Genomic DNA, 17,775 nt, shown 5'->3' on the forward strand with positions numbered 1-17,775 from the left:
CCTACCTTTTCCCATGCTGAGAAAGGACTGTCTTCAGGAGCCATAATTCTGAGCCTGAGACAACTTGGCTTCACCTGAGTAATTTTTCCCCCTGAGCGGCGCCACTTTGATAATTTTCAGATCACAGCCTTCTACAGTTCATCATTCTCTTCTATTTAGAAATGTGTGGTACACTTCAAGTTCACATCAGCATTCATATGCATATGCTGTTTGGTGAAGACTTTTTTTCTTTGATTATTTGGAAAGTTAATTGCATCTACATGCACACCATCCAATTAAGTTCAAAGTGACGTTAAAGCAAACACACACACATAATACTCTACACATGAAATCTCTACATCTACATCAACTTCATAAAGCAATGATATAATGAGAACCTGCATGAAGAGCTTCTCAGATGTTTTACTGGACTACTTAGGATGCTCAAACTCTCAAAGTCTCACATGTAGTTTGTTTGAATTTGTCTGTCTTTGTATGAGTTAAAAATGAAATTGTCAAAGGTTTTTTTAGGAAAGTCACGGGATTGTGCCATTCTTAACTATTTTTGGTATTTAATAATAATTAGGTTACATAATTAGGTTGTCCTGTGTCACAGTTAGGGATTGATTATGCAGGTGAGGTTCCAACGGACACTCAAAAATCCCCCAAAACACCTAAAGCACTGTAAACACTGTAACACTGTACTTGTTTAACACTGTAATAAGACATATCTGTAAAAAGATGTAAATGAAAATTACCTAAATTACCTTTAAGTCATGCCTTTCTTGGCCATTGTTTTAGCACTTCCATGTTTATTCTTTGCCGGCCGGCTGCAGCTGCCTGTGTACATGCACCGCTGTGCAAGTAGTGCTAAATAAAGAGTGAAAGTAGTCTTTCTTTGTTCCCTCAGCCATCAATTTACTAAACAGTACATAAGGGGAAATCCTACAGTAGCATAGGCATTAAGCACTTTACCACCCGCAATTATGACCCTTCATATTATGTTCGTGCATAGATGTATGTGTTTTGTATTGTAAATTGCTGCACACCACTTGGATTTATAATATATAAAGTCTGAGTTTAAGTACATTCTCACTTCAAACAAACCACTCTGAGTTGACATGGAAGTGATGTGAGTCCACCTCTCTCAGGTGCACGAGGGAGTGGTTGTTGGTTACGTACCTGTGTTCAGTTGTGGTGCTCTCATCCCCCCGAACAAACTGAAATGAGAGTGTAATCGCTCCAGCGTTCAATTCAACTGCATCAAACAAGGCATGTGTAGGAAGGACGGTTGAAAGAAGCTAACGTGTAAACGTCATGATCTGAGAACGTTTATTTGCAGCACTTGTACTGAATCTGATCCTGTTCGAAATTCACTGGCACCTCCCCAGAACAGAAAATACTGAATCATTCATAACTGTCTAATCTCAGGCTCCACACTGTTATTTGCCACCACTCAATAAGTCAAACCATTCGCTCCTGCTCTGGCACAAAAAATCTGTGCCCTGTATAGAAATGTTCACTTATACAATGAGAAATAAAATGGTATTCTGCTCACAAACACATAGTAATCCAACTACAGGTAAAGAGGTACTGTTTTTCTGATAACTTCCTTTCAATGAAGTCCAAGGATTGGAGTTTTCTATGATCAGCTAGCGTTAGCGATAACAAATAAAGCAGCGTGAGAGAGTTTGACAAAGGGCCACAGTCTTCATAGAGGGTATGATTATTATGCCAAGGTTAATCTCATGTTCTCTGGGTTGCCACATCGCTCCTAGATAGAGCCGAGGCGGTTGTCCAGGATGGCTGAGAAAAATTTAGCTCCATTGTCTCTCCATCTCTACCATCCCAGTATTGATCAGAAATAATGGTCCTCCTTCAGTCGGTTGAGGAGAGTGGTATTAAAGCCCCACATAGTGAAATAGCTTTACCAATCACTTTGTGCACTGAGAACAAAACAGAGACAAAGTTCACTGGTTTACTCCACCACTTTCTTCACACAATATTTCAAATAAGGGCTTTCTGTTGATAATACAAATCTTCATAATGGTATTGGCATACTTCACGTCTCGTATATCTGCAATATAATTTCAGAGTAATTCTTCAAGACATGGATATGGTCAGATAGCTGGGAGCTGTGTTAGTCCACATAAGCAGTACTTTCACTTCATTTTGGCTCGACGTGATTGCGACAGCAATGTACAAATGTACAGATTGGCTTCAATCTGCATCAGTCTCTCCGAATCACACTCTGAGTGGGAATACTGGCAGGTGGAACTGGACCACGTAGACACAAAAATAGAAAAACAGATAAGCTGTACATATTTAGAGGGAGGAGTAGGCCACAGGGTCCATTTTCCTCAGAACTCCACCAATCCTCCCATCTGCTTGTTACTAGGAAGGTCCTCAGCACGCGGCCCCACAGTCTTTAGTGTCCACTGCAGAGCAGATTAAGAAGCAACAACAGAAGGCTGGTGAAGGCAGCTTGAGGCATTAAGCTAGGAGGTGAAGCAGAGTTTGGGAGGCTGTTGGATGGCAGGGTGGAGCTGCCCAGCAGTTGTTCATTTCCCATGGCCTAGGAGGAGAAAGAGAGATCATTTTACAGTAGTCCCTCCAAGAAACACTTCTTTACAATTTTCAAGGTTAGCCTGAAAAATAAAATCAACTTGACACACATTACTTCATTTATATGTTGCGGTGACACTGTGGGCAAAAAGTGAAATAGCTAAATTAAATCATACAGGTTAAAAGGTTCAAACAATGAGTCATTATGTAAATGGTAATATCAACACTGCACTTAAGAGCAAAGTTTTTTTCCAGGCTGCAAAAATGGTTCACTGTTGTCTGCATGACTGTGCAAACCCGGACAAGACAACTGGCCCACCTGTGTTGGTATTACTGTTTCCAGAATGTTCTGCATGGTTTCCATGGCATCGGGTGGAGAAGTAGTGCTCTGCTTTTCTCTGCCGTCGTGGCCCGGGATAGGTGGACTGGGTTGGCTGAGAGTGGGCTGCTGGTCTAATTCGCTTCCAAATGCCAGGAGGGCATTCCCTGGTACATGAGACATAGAGAAATCACAGTAAAAAAATTGGTTATTAGACTCCAGCAATATATAGGTATGATACATTTTCATCACGATCCAATCACGTCTTATTCAATAACAGACGACCCCTGCAGTTCTGAATTGTACATTTTGCATGAGCGGCTTCGCTGGGCCAGAGCTAGTTTGGATTTGGTCAGCAGAGGCGAAAAAAGAAAATACTCAGTATTCTCTTCAAGTATCCAAACTGCACCTGCCTCTCCACATCGACCTCATTAACTCATAGGCCATTGGCACTGGCCAAACAACTCTGAGACCTCTCTCTGTATCTTTTCTAGGCAGGGGGCCCGAGGAAAGACTGGCCAAAGATTCACCTCGTCACACACACCAAGCAAAGGCAGCCCTTGTTTATACAGGTTCAAAGATATTCACAGTTGCAAGACAACAATAAGGACCATTAATTATTCACCTTCCATAGCAAGGGTCATGAGAAAATTGGAAGCAAGGTAGTGGATTGTCAGGGTGAGAACTAACGGGAGGAAACAGACGACACTGAATGTATGAGTCACCCGTCTGAAACATATGACTCCTGAAATAAAACTGACTCCTGAAATAAAGCTGAAAAGCAGTTGAACCAGGTGACGTTATGTTATGAACTGATCATATATGCCTACCTTTCATTTTTATAGTCCTATTACAGAGGTCTTTATGTGACCGTAACACTTACAAAGGAGTCTGTTTCAGTCCACAAATATCAGTAGAACTTGTTGCATTTTTACATTTTTTTTCTGCCGACAGCCATCAGACTGTATAACGCTTACTGTGCAAACGGCGCCAACCTCAGCAGCAATATAAAATATACAAACAAGCCTCTGTTGCTTTTTGTATTCCTATGCTCTGGTCTAACTTATATGACCTTTGCTGTTTCTGATCTGTACATACAGTGTGTCTGTACATTCATATAAATTATCACATATCTCTGGACACGATTTCTGTATGTATGCTACCTGTATCTGTAAAAGTGTTCCAATTGAATTAAAGGATAACGCTGGTGTTTTTTAATGCATTTCTTATCGTCAACAAATCCTATGAAAATAACAAAATCAACAATGATTTCCCACGTTCCCTTTTTAGCCGTCAACCCGGAAGTCATTGGCTCCAATTGTAAGCTAAAAACCTTGAAATACAGCTCACAAAGACATAGTTTCAATTTTAAAAATCGCTAGCTGTTACCATGAAAAGTCAGGCTGTTGTAGTTATTACCAAATCAAATTCAAATGGGAACAAATTCTTCATTACACCGGGGACTATTTTCGGTGCTACGGAACTACTTTCCTGAGATCGCAAAGTGTTTACAGCCGGCTTATTAAGTTGTTTGAGGAAAAAGTTGGCTGGCCCGGTGCATCGCGATGATGAAATATGTTGCCCAGAGCAACGGCATGGCTCTTTGACGTGTTTTTAAACGTTTTTTTAATACAATGGAGTTCTATGGCTGCTGGGACATGGCTGCATTGGGCATCGGCTACATGGACGAGACTTGTTGGCAAAACAAACGCATTGCTGATTTTGTTATTTTCATAGGATTTGTTGACAGTAAGAAATGCAATAAAAAACACCAGTGTTATCCTTTAAGTGAGAAAACAAGTGTGCACCTTGCTCACTGTCACTTTTCTGTACATGTGTCACCTCCAGAGTTTTCATTAGGTGGACAGCCAGCCAGCAAAGCACATATCCACATCCATACACTCTGTCTGTCTACATATGCCCTCCATCTGGCACATTTTTACACATGTTGTATATATAGCCTACTGTAGTTTCACAAATTGTTTTGCTTCATATTCTCATTTCCCCTCTTTGATTATATATTAGGCTACATACTGTATTATATTGCTATTTTTATAACTTATTTCATACTGCACATATTTGATATTTGTTTTTGGTGTCCTCTCATAACATACTTAAAGCTGCCGTAGGTAAATTCAGGAGGAAAAAGATCAAATCTCCGGAAATTCAAATCAACACGAGTGTGAATAACACGCCTCCCACTCCTCCTAGTGAGTGACAGGAGGAGTGACTGACAGGACGGAGTCACGCCTTCTGCCTCAGACTTTCTCCTCATTGATCAGATGGGTTTCCACACGTTTCACTTTGAAATGAGAATAGCAGAGGAACGGGTCCACTGCTGTTTCAGATCCTGACATATTATCCTGTTTGTCTTTGGCTACCAAACACAGTGATTTATTTTTATTACGTTTAAATAAATGTTAATCCATGAAAGTTACCAACTGCAGCTTTACATTATTTCTTTAAATTTGTTTTTTGCGCACCCTCTTAATGCTGTAATCAACACCTTTCATGCTTTCATTCATACATTTTTACCTTACATTTTTGTAGTGTTGTAATTGCTGGTTGTGTATGTTTATATGACCTTCTTTTCCTATATTCCTATTTATATCGGATTTTATTTCATCTTTCGTTTCATATTTAGTTTGATTTTATATTTCTAGCTGTCACCACAATTTGGGTTTCAGAACATTTCCTTCTAACACTGTGATTTAAAGTGTAAATAGATGTTTCATTTGCTGAGCTCTCTAAAATAAATGGAAACTAATCTATATGAGCTCCATCTCAACCAACTATTATTATGCATATGAATAAATGTGATACTCAAGCGCCAACAGAGGTATTACATCTCTAAAGAGGTTAAATCGGTGCCAAGAACAACAAGTACTTTTCAAGAGGATGTTTCTATAAGTTTGTTTCAGATATTTCCCATCAACTGTTGTAAAAGCAAAGTACTTCAGACATTAGAAGGAGGAGGTTTAATAAATATACAATTACTTAAGAATCACAGGGCCAACCTATTTCCATTTCAGCTGAATGCCCAGGTGGAATTACCAAGGAAACAGCACTAAGGGGGTGATTAATGAGGAGAGAAGATGGAGTGAGCAAGGAAAAGAGAGAGAGAGAGAGAGAGAGAGAGAGAGAGAGAGAGAGAGAGAGAGAGAGAGAGCATGCTGTTCATTCTACAAAAGCAGAGGATCCCTCCTTTAAATGCTGTTTGAGCGTGTTGGGACACATCTGTCTCGCCGAAGCCCATTGGCTCTGTCCTGTCACATTCCTCTATCATAATTTGTTCATTCTGCTTTTCAAGTTCAGTTCTGATTTACTTACGTCCCCTGGTTGTTATCAGTGCAAATAATTCTGAACAGGGGATGTCATTGATGATCATAATGAATTAACATGAGCTGTGGAATTATGTGCTTTCTGGAGAAACCATCCACATAGATACACATGGGCCATTGGTGGAATTGTGGGGTGCAGCTAATTTGCTACAATGCTACAATGTTTCTAGAAAGGTCTATTTCTTAACGCCTGTTCACAGTACAAAAATATTATTTCTGACCATTTTAGGCTGCGTTCACTCTGCGGCTGAGCGTGTCCACATTCTGATTTGCCCCTCCCATGTGACACAGATTTGATGTTTTCTCTGTTTGAGCTGCATGGAGTCTCATTTTTCCACTCTGGACCACATGCAGGGTACATGCAACTTGTATTTAAACGCTCAAATCAGAATTTTTCAGCGTTGCCTAGTTTTACGTCATTCACCTGAGACAACTGTAATAATTCTGGCACCCGTGGCAGCTTGGCTGAGCCAGCGATAGCACAGAGGACAACGAGACACAACAGTGGAAAGAAAGCGTAGTAGCCGACTTGATTGGTATTTGGGGAGACACAAACTGCCACACACTGTAACTATGTGTTCGAAACGATTTTGAGTGAAAATTTTCAAACACTTGAGTGAATTATTCATATCAGACAAACTATTCGTCATTCCAATTTAGATCGTAGCTTCTGTGGACGTTGGCGCTGTCCCATCTTAGTCCCATCTTACCGCCGCATCATGTTTCTGTTTGTCTCATCTGTTTCTTATCTCATTGTCATTGTCCATGTCATTGTCCATTTTATTGATTGTTATCCATCTTTGACTCAAGGTTTCTTCCATTTCTTTTCCTAATAAGGTTTTCTTGGGAGTTTTTCCTTGTATGCACTGAGGGTCTAGGGTGCTTCGTTTTGTTTCCTTGTGTTTTATTTTGTTGCATACTGTATTGCATCATTTTGTTCTGTGATTGTTGATTAGTTAGATCTAGGCAGGCTCACTCTCTGTAAAGTCCTTTGAGACATGCTTGTGATGAAGGGCTACATAAATAAATGAACCTGACTTGACTTGTCTTGACTAGATGATGCAGTTTGTGTCCTTGGAACTAAATAGAAACTGCATTTTACAGAACATTTTGCAACATTTGGGATCCCACTGCTGTTGGCCTACTTTTTCTGTAAACAGACAAGGTTGTTTTTAAATTGTCAATCATGGAGTCATGACCTGAAAAAGACCAATATGCCTCCCAGAGCCAAACTCTAACATGGGAAATACCTATGAAAACTCGATCCGCTTCGACTGTACAACACCAATAAAGCAGGGCAAGTTTCACTAAAATAGCAGTCAAACTCCCCACCCCCCGCCTTGCCAAATGAAAGCAAACATCCCTATCTAAACCCAACCTCTAGCCTAAAAAGTTGAGCCAGTAAATTCCATGGCAGAGGACGCTGTGGATAGAGTGACACTCACGGAGACAGATGTTGTCGGTGAAGTATTCCAGGAAGTCGTAGCACTCCTCTCTCTGGTTCCCGGTGGCTGAGCAGGAGCACCATGGGGCCACGCTAGACGTGGAGTTGTCGACGTAGTTGGGGGTTATCGAACTTCCTGCAGAGAAACCGCACCGGGCCTCAGTCAGTATTAAATATTCATTCTACAACGCTGTTTTCACAATGTTTTATATGCTGAAACATTTATGAACATTGCATTTCCCATACACAAAGACAGAAGCAAAGGGAAATAATATTCTAGTGTTGTTGGTCGGAGTTTGTGTGCACTGACTCTTATGTGATATCATTTGTTGGCTTTTATGGAGTCAGGAAAAACTCCAATTTTCTTTTTTAGGTCACAGAATTCTTCGACATTGGGCTCTTTTCTGTGGCTGCTTTTTTATTTTTTATTTTTTTTTCAACAGAGTAGAGGTGGGATTTCAAGTGCTTTAATAAATACAAGACAGGAATGAAAATGCCAAGTGTGTGTTTGTGCTGAGGGGCACCATTTGAGGTTCTTGAAATGCATTAGGTTAGGTTTGCTCTCCTCTTCGCAGAGTGTGAAAAAGAAATGGCTGTTCTTTTACTGACCGTTCATAAAGCAAAGCCTGAGTTTCATTAAACACACTTTGCACAGAGTATAAACTGCCTCTGTTTTCCTGAAGCATGTAATGAGGGGTTCTTATGCATTTTGTCTTAGACCCTCTTGAACTTCATCTGTTGGTGTAGCACGAGTTTCATTTCTCCTCCACTCACTCTTTACCTGTTCTGTATTCATTAATTTACCCTCTATAGCCCACTTTCCCTCATTCCTTCCTCTCTAAATCTCCATTTCAGTATTCAGTATACTTTTCTCACATACCATATGGCCAACACCTCCTTTCACATATTATTTACATGGTTATTCCCTCTCTATCTCTCCTCCCCCACCCGTTCATCTCATCATATTTCCTCCCTTTTATGTGCTCTTACCTCTCATGTGTGTACCTACCTATGAGCCCTGTGTAGGCGAGGAGACAGACTCCATAGTTCCCTTGCTTGCAGCCATTGGCAGACGATTTGGTGGGTTGGCAGTCGTATTGGAACTGCGCCAGGCGAGACCTACAGAAGCAATGCAACGATGCACTGGTTAGCAAGGCCATGACAAATCCCAGTGCTTATGTAGTGGTTTTATGTAGAAAGTTTGCCGCTCCTTTTTCATTCATACTTTTCCACCTTTACTTGCCCACTTAATTAAGAGTTTTTGCCTCCCTACATTAAAAAATATGGTTGGCCATGGTCGGGACTGAAAGCAGCGGACTGTAATGTGATAGTGATAGAAAGAGTAATATATTTCATCCCTCAGACCTGGGATCATTAGTAAAGCCCTCTGAGTGTAATGGGGCTGTGAAAAATAATGGCCATGACCAGAGATAGCAATGAGCGATAACTCTGATCCATCTGGCTCTTTATCTGTGCTAAATATTTAATGTGTTATTCCAACAGGCTCTCTGGGGTGTTCTAACCATTGGTGGTAGAAAGCTTCAGGGTAAAACAACGGGCCATTTTGTTGATTGAATGGCTGTTTGTTTGGTTTCGAAGAGCCATAATACTAACCAGCGTTGGACCCAAAATGGCGAGTACGTCTAGACTCGATATCCAAGGAATACTTGGAAAACTAGGAATACTGAAACACTGGTTAGCTGATTGGGGTTGCCATGAAAAAATAGTTGAGCTGGGGTTACAATGATATTATAAGAATCTGTTATCCTAATGGAGCTGGTGCGAGACCGTGCTAAGTGAGAAATAACTTTAATATCCATTATTGCGATGAGAGAAAGAAAGATTGAAATTGAAATAAATGGAAGCCAGACAAAGGCCTTTTGTCCTAACCTGCACACATAGTCAGCCTTGCAGATCCGCATCTGTGTAAGGCAGCTGGGCTTGTCCACGCCTTCATAAGAGCAACTGGGCACAATAGTCTGCCTTCGACGCTCTGCGCATGCCGTGTCTGTACAAGGGCAAAAGAGCAGCTCGTGTGTGTAGTCGGCGGGGACGCGGTCAAAGAACCTGCGCAGAGCCTTATTGCATTTAGCCCGGTTGCACAGGCCCGACTTGGCGGTGGGTTTGATACAAGCTGAGACATATTCTGTGCGAAGCTTCTGGCACAAGTCGTCCACATTGCAAGCCTTGGCCGCGTCCAGGCAGCGGTTCACAGTTGTCATGCCAACGTCAGAGTCTGTGGACGTAAGTAAGGTTGAAGGCAAGAGTAGATATCAGTGGAAAAGAAATAGCAGTAGACTACAAAGGTTTTGTGTTTATGCGGTGAACATTGGGGTATGTTAACTAGCCTGGCCTCCCGAAATTTCATGAAATGAGCACAATGTCTTAAAATGCAAATACGTGCTCCATGGACGTATGTGAGAGAAATTTCCTGCCACAAAATGATTACGTGGAGGAAACACGACTAGAAACAGCTGTAGTTTGACACTGAAATAGCACGGTGGAAATTGATGGTGTGGAAGCTGGTGGATTTACCTTCAACTCCAACTACCTGGGTTCAATTCCCATCTCATCCCACAAAGTTTTCTACTGTGAGAGAAGTTTTTACCGAAGGTTTTTCTTATTTAACCAAGACCAAAACCTTACCTAACCGTAACCAAATTGTTTTACTTGCCTAAATGTAACCATTAGCCAACCTTTTCATGTGCGGAACACGTGAAAATAGCATGTCCAGTTCATGCTATTGTCACATAATCCTTTCGTGATGGAGGAATGTAATCATTACATTATTTGTGTTCACTACACAGAATCTGCGTTTCTAAGTTTGTGCTCATTTCACAAAATTTCATAAGAGAGACGTGTTGGAGGTTACAGTATGCTGTTTCCTTGCAGCATTATCAGTAATATTTTGTTACAGTAACGTACAACATCTTAATGTTCCCCTTAAGTCATGATGTGTGGCTCTGATAACAAAGACACAAATATGAGGTTGTCAGTTGAAGTGTTGTTATTTGATTGGTGATACCGCTAGCCACATGCCCAGCAGTAAAGAAGCAGTCTGAATTTAGCAATTTTGTTAGAAGGTGCTTTTGGGAAATCCAATGTGAAGAATGAAGAAAAATGTACAAATAATATCATGAAGGGAAGATGAAAAATGTCAATACATAGCATTATAATTAAATGTTTGTGATATGTTATGATCTGAGAAGTTTTTGAAACTGTTGTTAAGTGGCAATTACGGTTGCCTGTTAGCAACCTTTTAGCAACCGTTAGCAACTGTTTAGTTTGCTACTTTGCTGCAAACAGCCTGAAAACAGCTTGAAATAAAGCTGAAAATGGCCTGGGCCTGGGTCTAGCCCACTCCTTCACCAGAGCATTTCAGAGTGCGGCTCCAACAGAATGATGCCCTGAGTAAACAAACCAGATTATTATATCCTAGTGTTGTTTGCACAATCTTGCACTACTATAATATCAGCACAAGTCTTTATACATGAATGAAATCTTTATATAGGAAATAAGCCAATGCTCCTTAGGGCTTCATACTTATTCCATGCATTTCCATCATGCTCATTAAAACTATCATGGTATGTTGTTACATTGCACTGCTAGACTCTCACCATGCAGCATAGACTGCTTTTTTGTTTATATGTAGTAGAGTGATATGCATACTCCACTGTCAATTTCGCCCACTGTCCTCTTGCACTGAATGTGACCTCTTATCCTCTAAATGTGTGTGAGTACTGCCTTATTATGGCTATTGCTACATGTGTCATTTCAAGGTGACTTCAATTATCCAATCACACCAGACACATTAAATTAACTGGTGTGGATGCACAGCAAACAGTAACAGTGACCATAAGGCTTAAATGGGTGCTGCTCTGGCTGCTGTTATCAAATTGGGTTTACTGGGGTTGATATTGTTTGCGTTTGATGTTTCGGATTAGTCTTTTTCATGCTCATATGATAAAATTGTCCTCCAGCATTACTGAAAACTGTTTTACAGAGTGAGATAATTAAGAAATGTACTGTATGGCATTGCACATTAATATTACAAGCAATGTAAAGTAGTAGAGAAGGATAGCATGAGAAAGTAATACAGATACAGGTTTAAAGAAGCCACAGGAATTGCATAATACCCATTTTCAGGCCAAGTGTGAATATAGGGCAGTGTGATCACAATATCTGGTTATCTTTAGAATCAGATCTTCAAAATCCCATCGAAATGACAAGTGTAACCATAGCCTATGTTAGTTTGGTGTTACGTCTCTGCACCAGTGTCACCAAGACAAATTCCTGTACATTTGTTGTATTGGGAATAAAGGTTTCGATTCAGAGATCATTCTGAATGTATGTTTGGTGTGAGAGAGAACTCTGCTGCTCAGTGTACCAACTTCTAAATAAACCTTTTAAACACACGCTGCCTTGGAAATTAGTCCCCAGGTGAGCACTTACGCAGGCTAGGCGATGCTAATCATAATGTTAGAAGTGCTTGAAGGATGTCATAATTTTTCTGCAGTACGTTTATAGGCAGCCTGATCTCATGAAATTTTGTGAAATGAGCATGATGTCTTAAAATGCAAATAACTTGTGAATGTGAAGCGAAGTGAAAGAAATACATTTCCCCACCAAGAAAGGATTACATGGAGGAGACACGACTAGAAACAGGCTGTAGTTTGAAATTAGTTGTAGCAGTTGTTGTGGTTGGCGTGGTAGATGGATGTATACACTTGCCTTCTCATGCAAAATAGTTTTAATTTTTTCATTTTTTTCTCATTGAATCAAGACCAAAACCTTACCCTAACATTAACCAAATTGTTTTAGTAGCATAGCTTTAACCAAAGTTGTTTTACTTGCCTAAACTAAACATTAGCTACAGTTCATGCTATTGTCACATAATCCTTTCATGGTGGAGGAATGTAATCTGCGTTTCAGAGTTTGTGCTCATTTTATAAATTTTTTAAGACTTTTGTTTGTTTGATTTTTGTTCTAGAAGTATAAGGCTATGAGAAACAAAGCATGATTCAGACAGGAATAAATTTGAGTTAGCAACACAGAAAAGTAACTGCATTAGTATTCATTAACATTCATGGTTTATGTTTACTTTAACAGCGAGTCTGAGATAGATAGATGTGAATGTAGTTGCAATTCAACAACTTGAAAACAAAGACATCATTTTAAATATCCCAAATTATGTACAGATGCATGGCAACACTTTAATTTTTTAAACCATGCCTCAAGGACATAATACATTATATCTGCCTTAGGCACGCTTCCAGGGAAAATACAATAGAGTCATGTACTCTTGCCAGAACACAACATCTTCAAAAGGGTAAAATGGTAAAATAAGATGAAAGTTAATGAAGGTCAGTGAACTTGCCAGCTGTAATAGAGGCCAAGCGGACGTAGTCATAATCCCTCTCCACTGCCTCATAAGGATAACTCTCCACCAGGTTGAGTCCTGAGAGAATAAGTGACACAGGTAGTAAAATCTGCAAGGATTTTATGACACCACAATTAGTCTAAACTGCATGAAATTATAAAAGACGCTCAAATGTAATAATTTTCATTTACCCACTGAGACTGTGTCCAACAGGCTGAATCACGAATTATGCCCATGTGAAAGCCCGTCCATTACTCATTCATCAGACATACTGCATTCTTTTAACAAATTGAGTTTCTCAAAAATGTAAATGCACTATTGTTCCTCAGCTAGTCTATGTAAATTAAGAGTTATGATCTGTAAGACTTCCTAGAAAAGTCAAAAGTGTTGTAGCAGTAGAGACAGCTGCTACTCACCATGTATGATGGACTGATGAAGGCTCCAGTAGATGCTAAGGCAGTTCTTCTCCTTCTTCATGCCCCGTTTACACTGGCAGCCATGTAGGGGGCTGGAGAGGAGGGCGGACACTGCATTGGCACACTGGCTTCTTGCCCCGGGACCCAACTTCATGCTGCCGTTGCCCGCCACACATTGACGCAAAGTCCGCAGACGTGGACTGCAAGTCTCATCACTTGAGCACGAGTCTCCAGCCACCAAGCAGTCTCTGCCGGCCAATATAACCTCCAACAGAGCTGCGGGAGAGGAGAGCAGGTGGCAGAGCACAACAGAGAGCAGAAAGATAAGGGGATTTGCGAGGGCAGATGAGGTTTAAGGTCATGGGATGAGAGGGGAATGAAGAGTAAAGGAGAGAGAGAAGCAGAGTCAGAGCAAATGTCAAGAATAAGAAGGAAAGAGAGCGGAAGAAAAAGAAGAAAATGTGGGCAATTGTGAGGGGATGTGAAGGCCAAGAGACATACAAAGTTGAATCTATTGGGAAAATCAACAAAAATTTATTGATATTTTGCATCATTTCATTGCTTGTTATATTGAAGAATGTTTCTATGGTACATGAAAGTAAAAAAATATCATCCTACAATAGTAGAATCTATCGGGAAAATCCCTTCAACTCCAATGAAAGGAGGGGAGAGTGAATCTTGGGAGATGAAAGATTGGGGATTGAAGGAATGGAGTCTTGTGTCTTGCCATCCAAAAACACAAAAATATAGTGGAAACCAAATTAGGTATTTTTTTTGGCTGTGGTAGATTTGTTCCTTTTTTTCATAGATGAATTTCCATTTTGACACACATACAATATTTCCTATTTTGTTTATTTTTCCTCCTCGAGACCACTTCATGAAAGCACAATTGTATGAGCAGTTAGTTCTAGTGCTCTTTTCACATAACCTCAATTAACTGGATGATAACTTTGCTCAAATTCATTAGAACGGGCAACGTGCTTTGTGAATATTCAATATCCTAAAGGTAAGAATGTGCTACAACAGTGGCCTGCCGGCTGCAGGATTCGCTGCTTTATTTCCACGCAGGAACCCTGTGAAAGAGAAAAGGCCTCAAGGCTGAATTACTTCATGTATTCTTACTAGCCTCTCTGAGATATCCAATTGCTGAATTACTGTATTCTTCCGCTCCATTATCCCGTAGATTTTCACTAACAATGGACTCCGGATAAGTACATTGTTTAAAACATCCTGAATAGCAATACATACACTAAGCCATGTTCACATTGTTTCAATGACAAACTTGAGCAGGTATTCTATTTGACCGCTCCCCTTCCATTAGATGACTCAAGCCCATTCAGCTAGCCGGTGAACCTGAATAATAGGTGTGTGTCAAGTGCAGAATATACAGAGAGCATTAAAAAGTGAAAGGACCATAGATATTTATCTGTTGCAGCAGCGGAGAGCCCATACCATGTCCTTTCACTGCACTTTATCTCAGTGGCCAACATGACAGCCGGCAAGATGAGGTTTAGCTTTTCTTTTGCGGGGTTTTCTGTTGTGCCATGACGGCGGGATAAGAGCATCTGATACAATGGATAACTGAATGTGTTAAATGGGATAAGTGTGGGCGTCCTGGTGGTTTAGTGGTCTTGGGCGCGTGCCTTGGGTTTGAATCTGACCCAGGAACCCCCCCCCCCCCACACACACACACACACACACACACACACAATATTTCCTGTTTGTCTCTACTTTTAACTGTCAAATAAAGGACAAAATGCCCCAAAAATAATAGTAAAAACAAAAAGGTATAGGTGAAGTTATTATTATTATTAGTAGTAGTAGTAGTAGAACTAGTAGAAGTAGTGAAGGTAGAAGTAGTAGTATTGAGGGAAGACAAATGAAATGCAGTTGCAGTTCTAATGCAAAGACTATGCATTATTCGAGGTCATGTCTCCTTGTTGTCATATGTTGCACACAACTGACACTCACAGGCATATTAATGTGGGATTCATGTGCAGTTCGCTGCAGCGTACTGTTTATATTCTGCTTCTGTTTGTATCTTTAGTCTTGTACTGTCACCCCCCCTTCCAAGAACATAATGACACACATCGAGACGTTCACCCCAGGTGTAAAAATGTGGACAATTAGCAGTTACAACACATTTTCATTGGAGAGCTGTTAGTCGTAGAGTTCATAAGGAGGCACAGACCTTTGCAGGAGTTAATTGCTGTGTAGGTGTTGGATTTTTCAAAAGAGCTGCCACTGTTCTTTTGACTGCCTCTTCTCTTCTAATACTCCCTGCTAAAAATTGTACTTGTATGGAACAAAGTAGCATGACTTCAAGAAGAGAGAGGCTTCTTAAAAAGGACTATTTTTTGTTGTTGTTCCACTTCCACTCGCCATGTACTTTTTTACTTGAGATGTTGTGATGTTTTACACCTTTTATGTGTATCCAATTAAATCATAAAGGTACATGTGGCTATTGCCAAACAAGGATGTTCCCTGTGAAGATCTGGCAGGGTGTTTTTCAGCTTTGTGCTCTCAGATGAAGAAACATATTTCTAAAAACATATTTCTAAGCATGACTAGTCTGCATTAGGCCAGGTGGATCTTATTATTCAAACACTTTAAATTCATACCATCTCTGCTTTCTCTAGTAATGTCCCTTACCCCATGTCTTTAAACCAAAATTTTTCAATTTCATGCTGCTTTCATCTGCTTACACTGTAGGTAATTCTGGGGCAAAATTGCATCTCAACAATTGTTTTGATTTCCAACAGACACACACACACAGAGAGAGAGAGAGAGAGAGAGAGAGAGAGAGAGAGAGAGAGAGAGAGAGTAATAATACAAAATATTGTGACATTCTATCTGTTGTATTTGACCTAAAAGCTGGATCTTAACGCAAACCCCATAGGTGTATTGAGTCTCACTCACAGCATGAGTTCTCCAATCTCTCATCCTTTATTCAACACATGTCAGCTAAGCTCACCGAATACGGACATGTGGCTACTGGCAAAAAAAAAAAGTCCCAACCAAAGCCAACGTCTTGGAAGGCCAGATGGTCAGTTGCAAATTCAAGGCAGAGATCCTGGGCCCTTCCTCTATGGCTGCGTGTCAGTTTGTGCTGCCTGGGCAGAAGCTGGAATAGACACCATACATCATGAATGCAAATGAGCCGCTTGATTTGACATTTCCAATAAGCCTGTCTCAATGTACCAGTGGGTTTAGCCAATTAACCATGTCAGTAATCAATGCCTTCTGAGCCTCGGTTAAGTCCTCAGTTTCCCTGCCACATAAATCACAGGCAGATTAGCTGATCAGTTACCCTGGCGCACTGACTTAATGGCCCACTTCAGGAGAGATAAAATGGAAAATGAAACTTAATGAAGTCAGCTGGAATGTTACCCTCACTCCTATATACCTACAAGGCAGTAAGGCTGTGGGGGAAAAGTTAATGTATTGGTGCACTTAACACCTATCGCACTTTGTTTCAGCACTCTTAAGATTTCTAAATTTATATTAATCGCTGAATTAAGGCAAGCACTCTCAGTGAAACATACTGTTCCAGCAGCATTAACCGACAAAATGCAAGCCATACATTTCTGTATATTGTTTTGAAACACTAAATTCAACTTGAGGAGAGTTGACAACATTCAGACTGGTAAATGAGGTTTGACATTGTAATTCATTCATTAAAAGTCATTAAAATGTAAAGGGTTAGAAGTGGCACACTTTAATAAAACCAAGTGAATATTAAATTTGGCCTTATTCTTTATTGATCTCCTGCTGGTCTTATTAAACCTAATTGTACTACTTTGCCTTTGAGAGAAAAGTAAAGTTCTTTAGATATAGAAACTTGGTCCTTATCTTACCTGTAGCCTATATGCTGCACCTCCTCTGCTTTACCAGTGACAACTCAACTTCTAGGTGGAAAACACTGGAGTCACTGACATAAATTAATGTGTATCTATAGTTCTACCAGTGTATGAACGCTTCCTTTGCAATGATATACCCTATATTTTATTATTACAACCTGATTTATTATGGCTGAAACCCTGGATAAGACAACATTACTTGCTTTTATGGCACAAAACATTTAAATTTCAGACATCAAAAGGGATTAGATTGCAGTTGGGCAAATGAGACAGAAAAATATCCAACTTAATTTAAAGTAAAGCATTGTCAGCTCCACTCAAACTCCATGTTAGACATCAAACAAATAGTGCATAGAGGCTTCGCCAAAAGCAGAACAATTTATCTTCAAAGTTTCAACAGAAAAGCAGTCACACTTTCAGGAGAATATATCAATATGTGGTACGGAGCTGAGGGTCAAAGTCCTTTGTCAA

The 17,775-nt window shown here is 40.2% G+C and overlaps 1 protein-coding gene across 1 annotated transcript; it reads right to left on the reverse strand.

Annotated features, from left to right (window-relative positions):
* Positions 1 to 1,972: 1,972 nt before the first annotated feature.
* gfra4b (GDNF family receptor alpha 4b) lies at positions 1,973 to 16,431 on the reverse strand. The gene is made up of 8 exons (XM_071900333.1): positions 16,419 to 16,431; positions 13,445 to 13,720; positions 13,026 to 13,106; positions 9,539 to 9,884; positions 8,658 to 8,767; positions 7,650 to 7,784; positions 2,864 to 3,030; positions 1,973 to 2,554 (listed from the first exon to the last, which is right to left on the reverse strand). Exons 1-8 carry the CDS (start codon positions 16,429 to 16,431, stop codon positions 2,408 to 2,410), a joined length of 1,275 nt encoding a protein of 424 aa, XP_071756434.1. The 3' UTR covers positions 1,973 to 2,407.
* Between the last annotated feature and the right edge of the window lie 1,344 nt (positions 16,432 to 17,775).

Source organism: Centroberyx gerrardi, chromosome 16 (genome assembly GCF_048128805.1).
Source record: "Centroberyx gerrardi isolate f3 chromosome 16, fCenGer3.hap1.cur.20231027, whole genome shotgun sequence".
NCBI lineage: Eukaryota > Metazoa > Chordata > Actinopteri > Beryciformes > Berycidae > Centroberyx > Centroberyx gerrardi.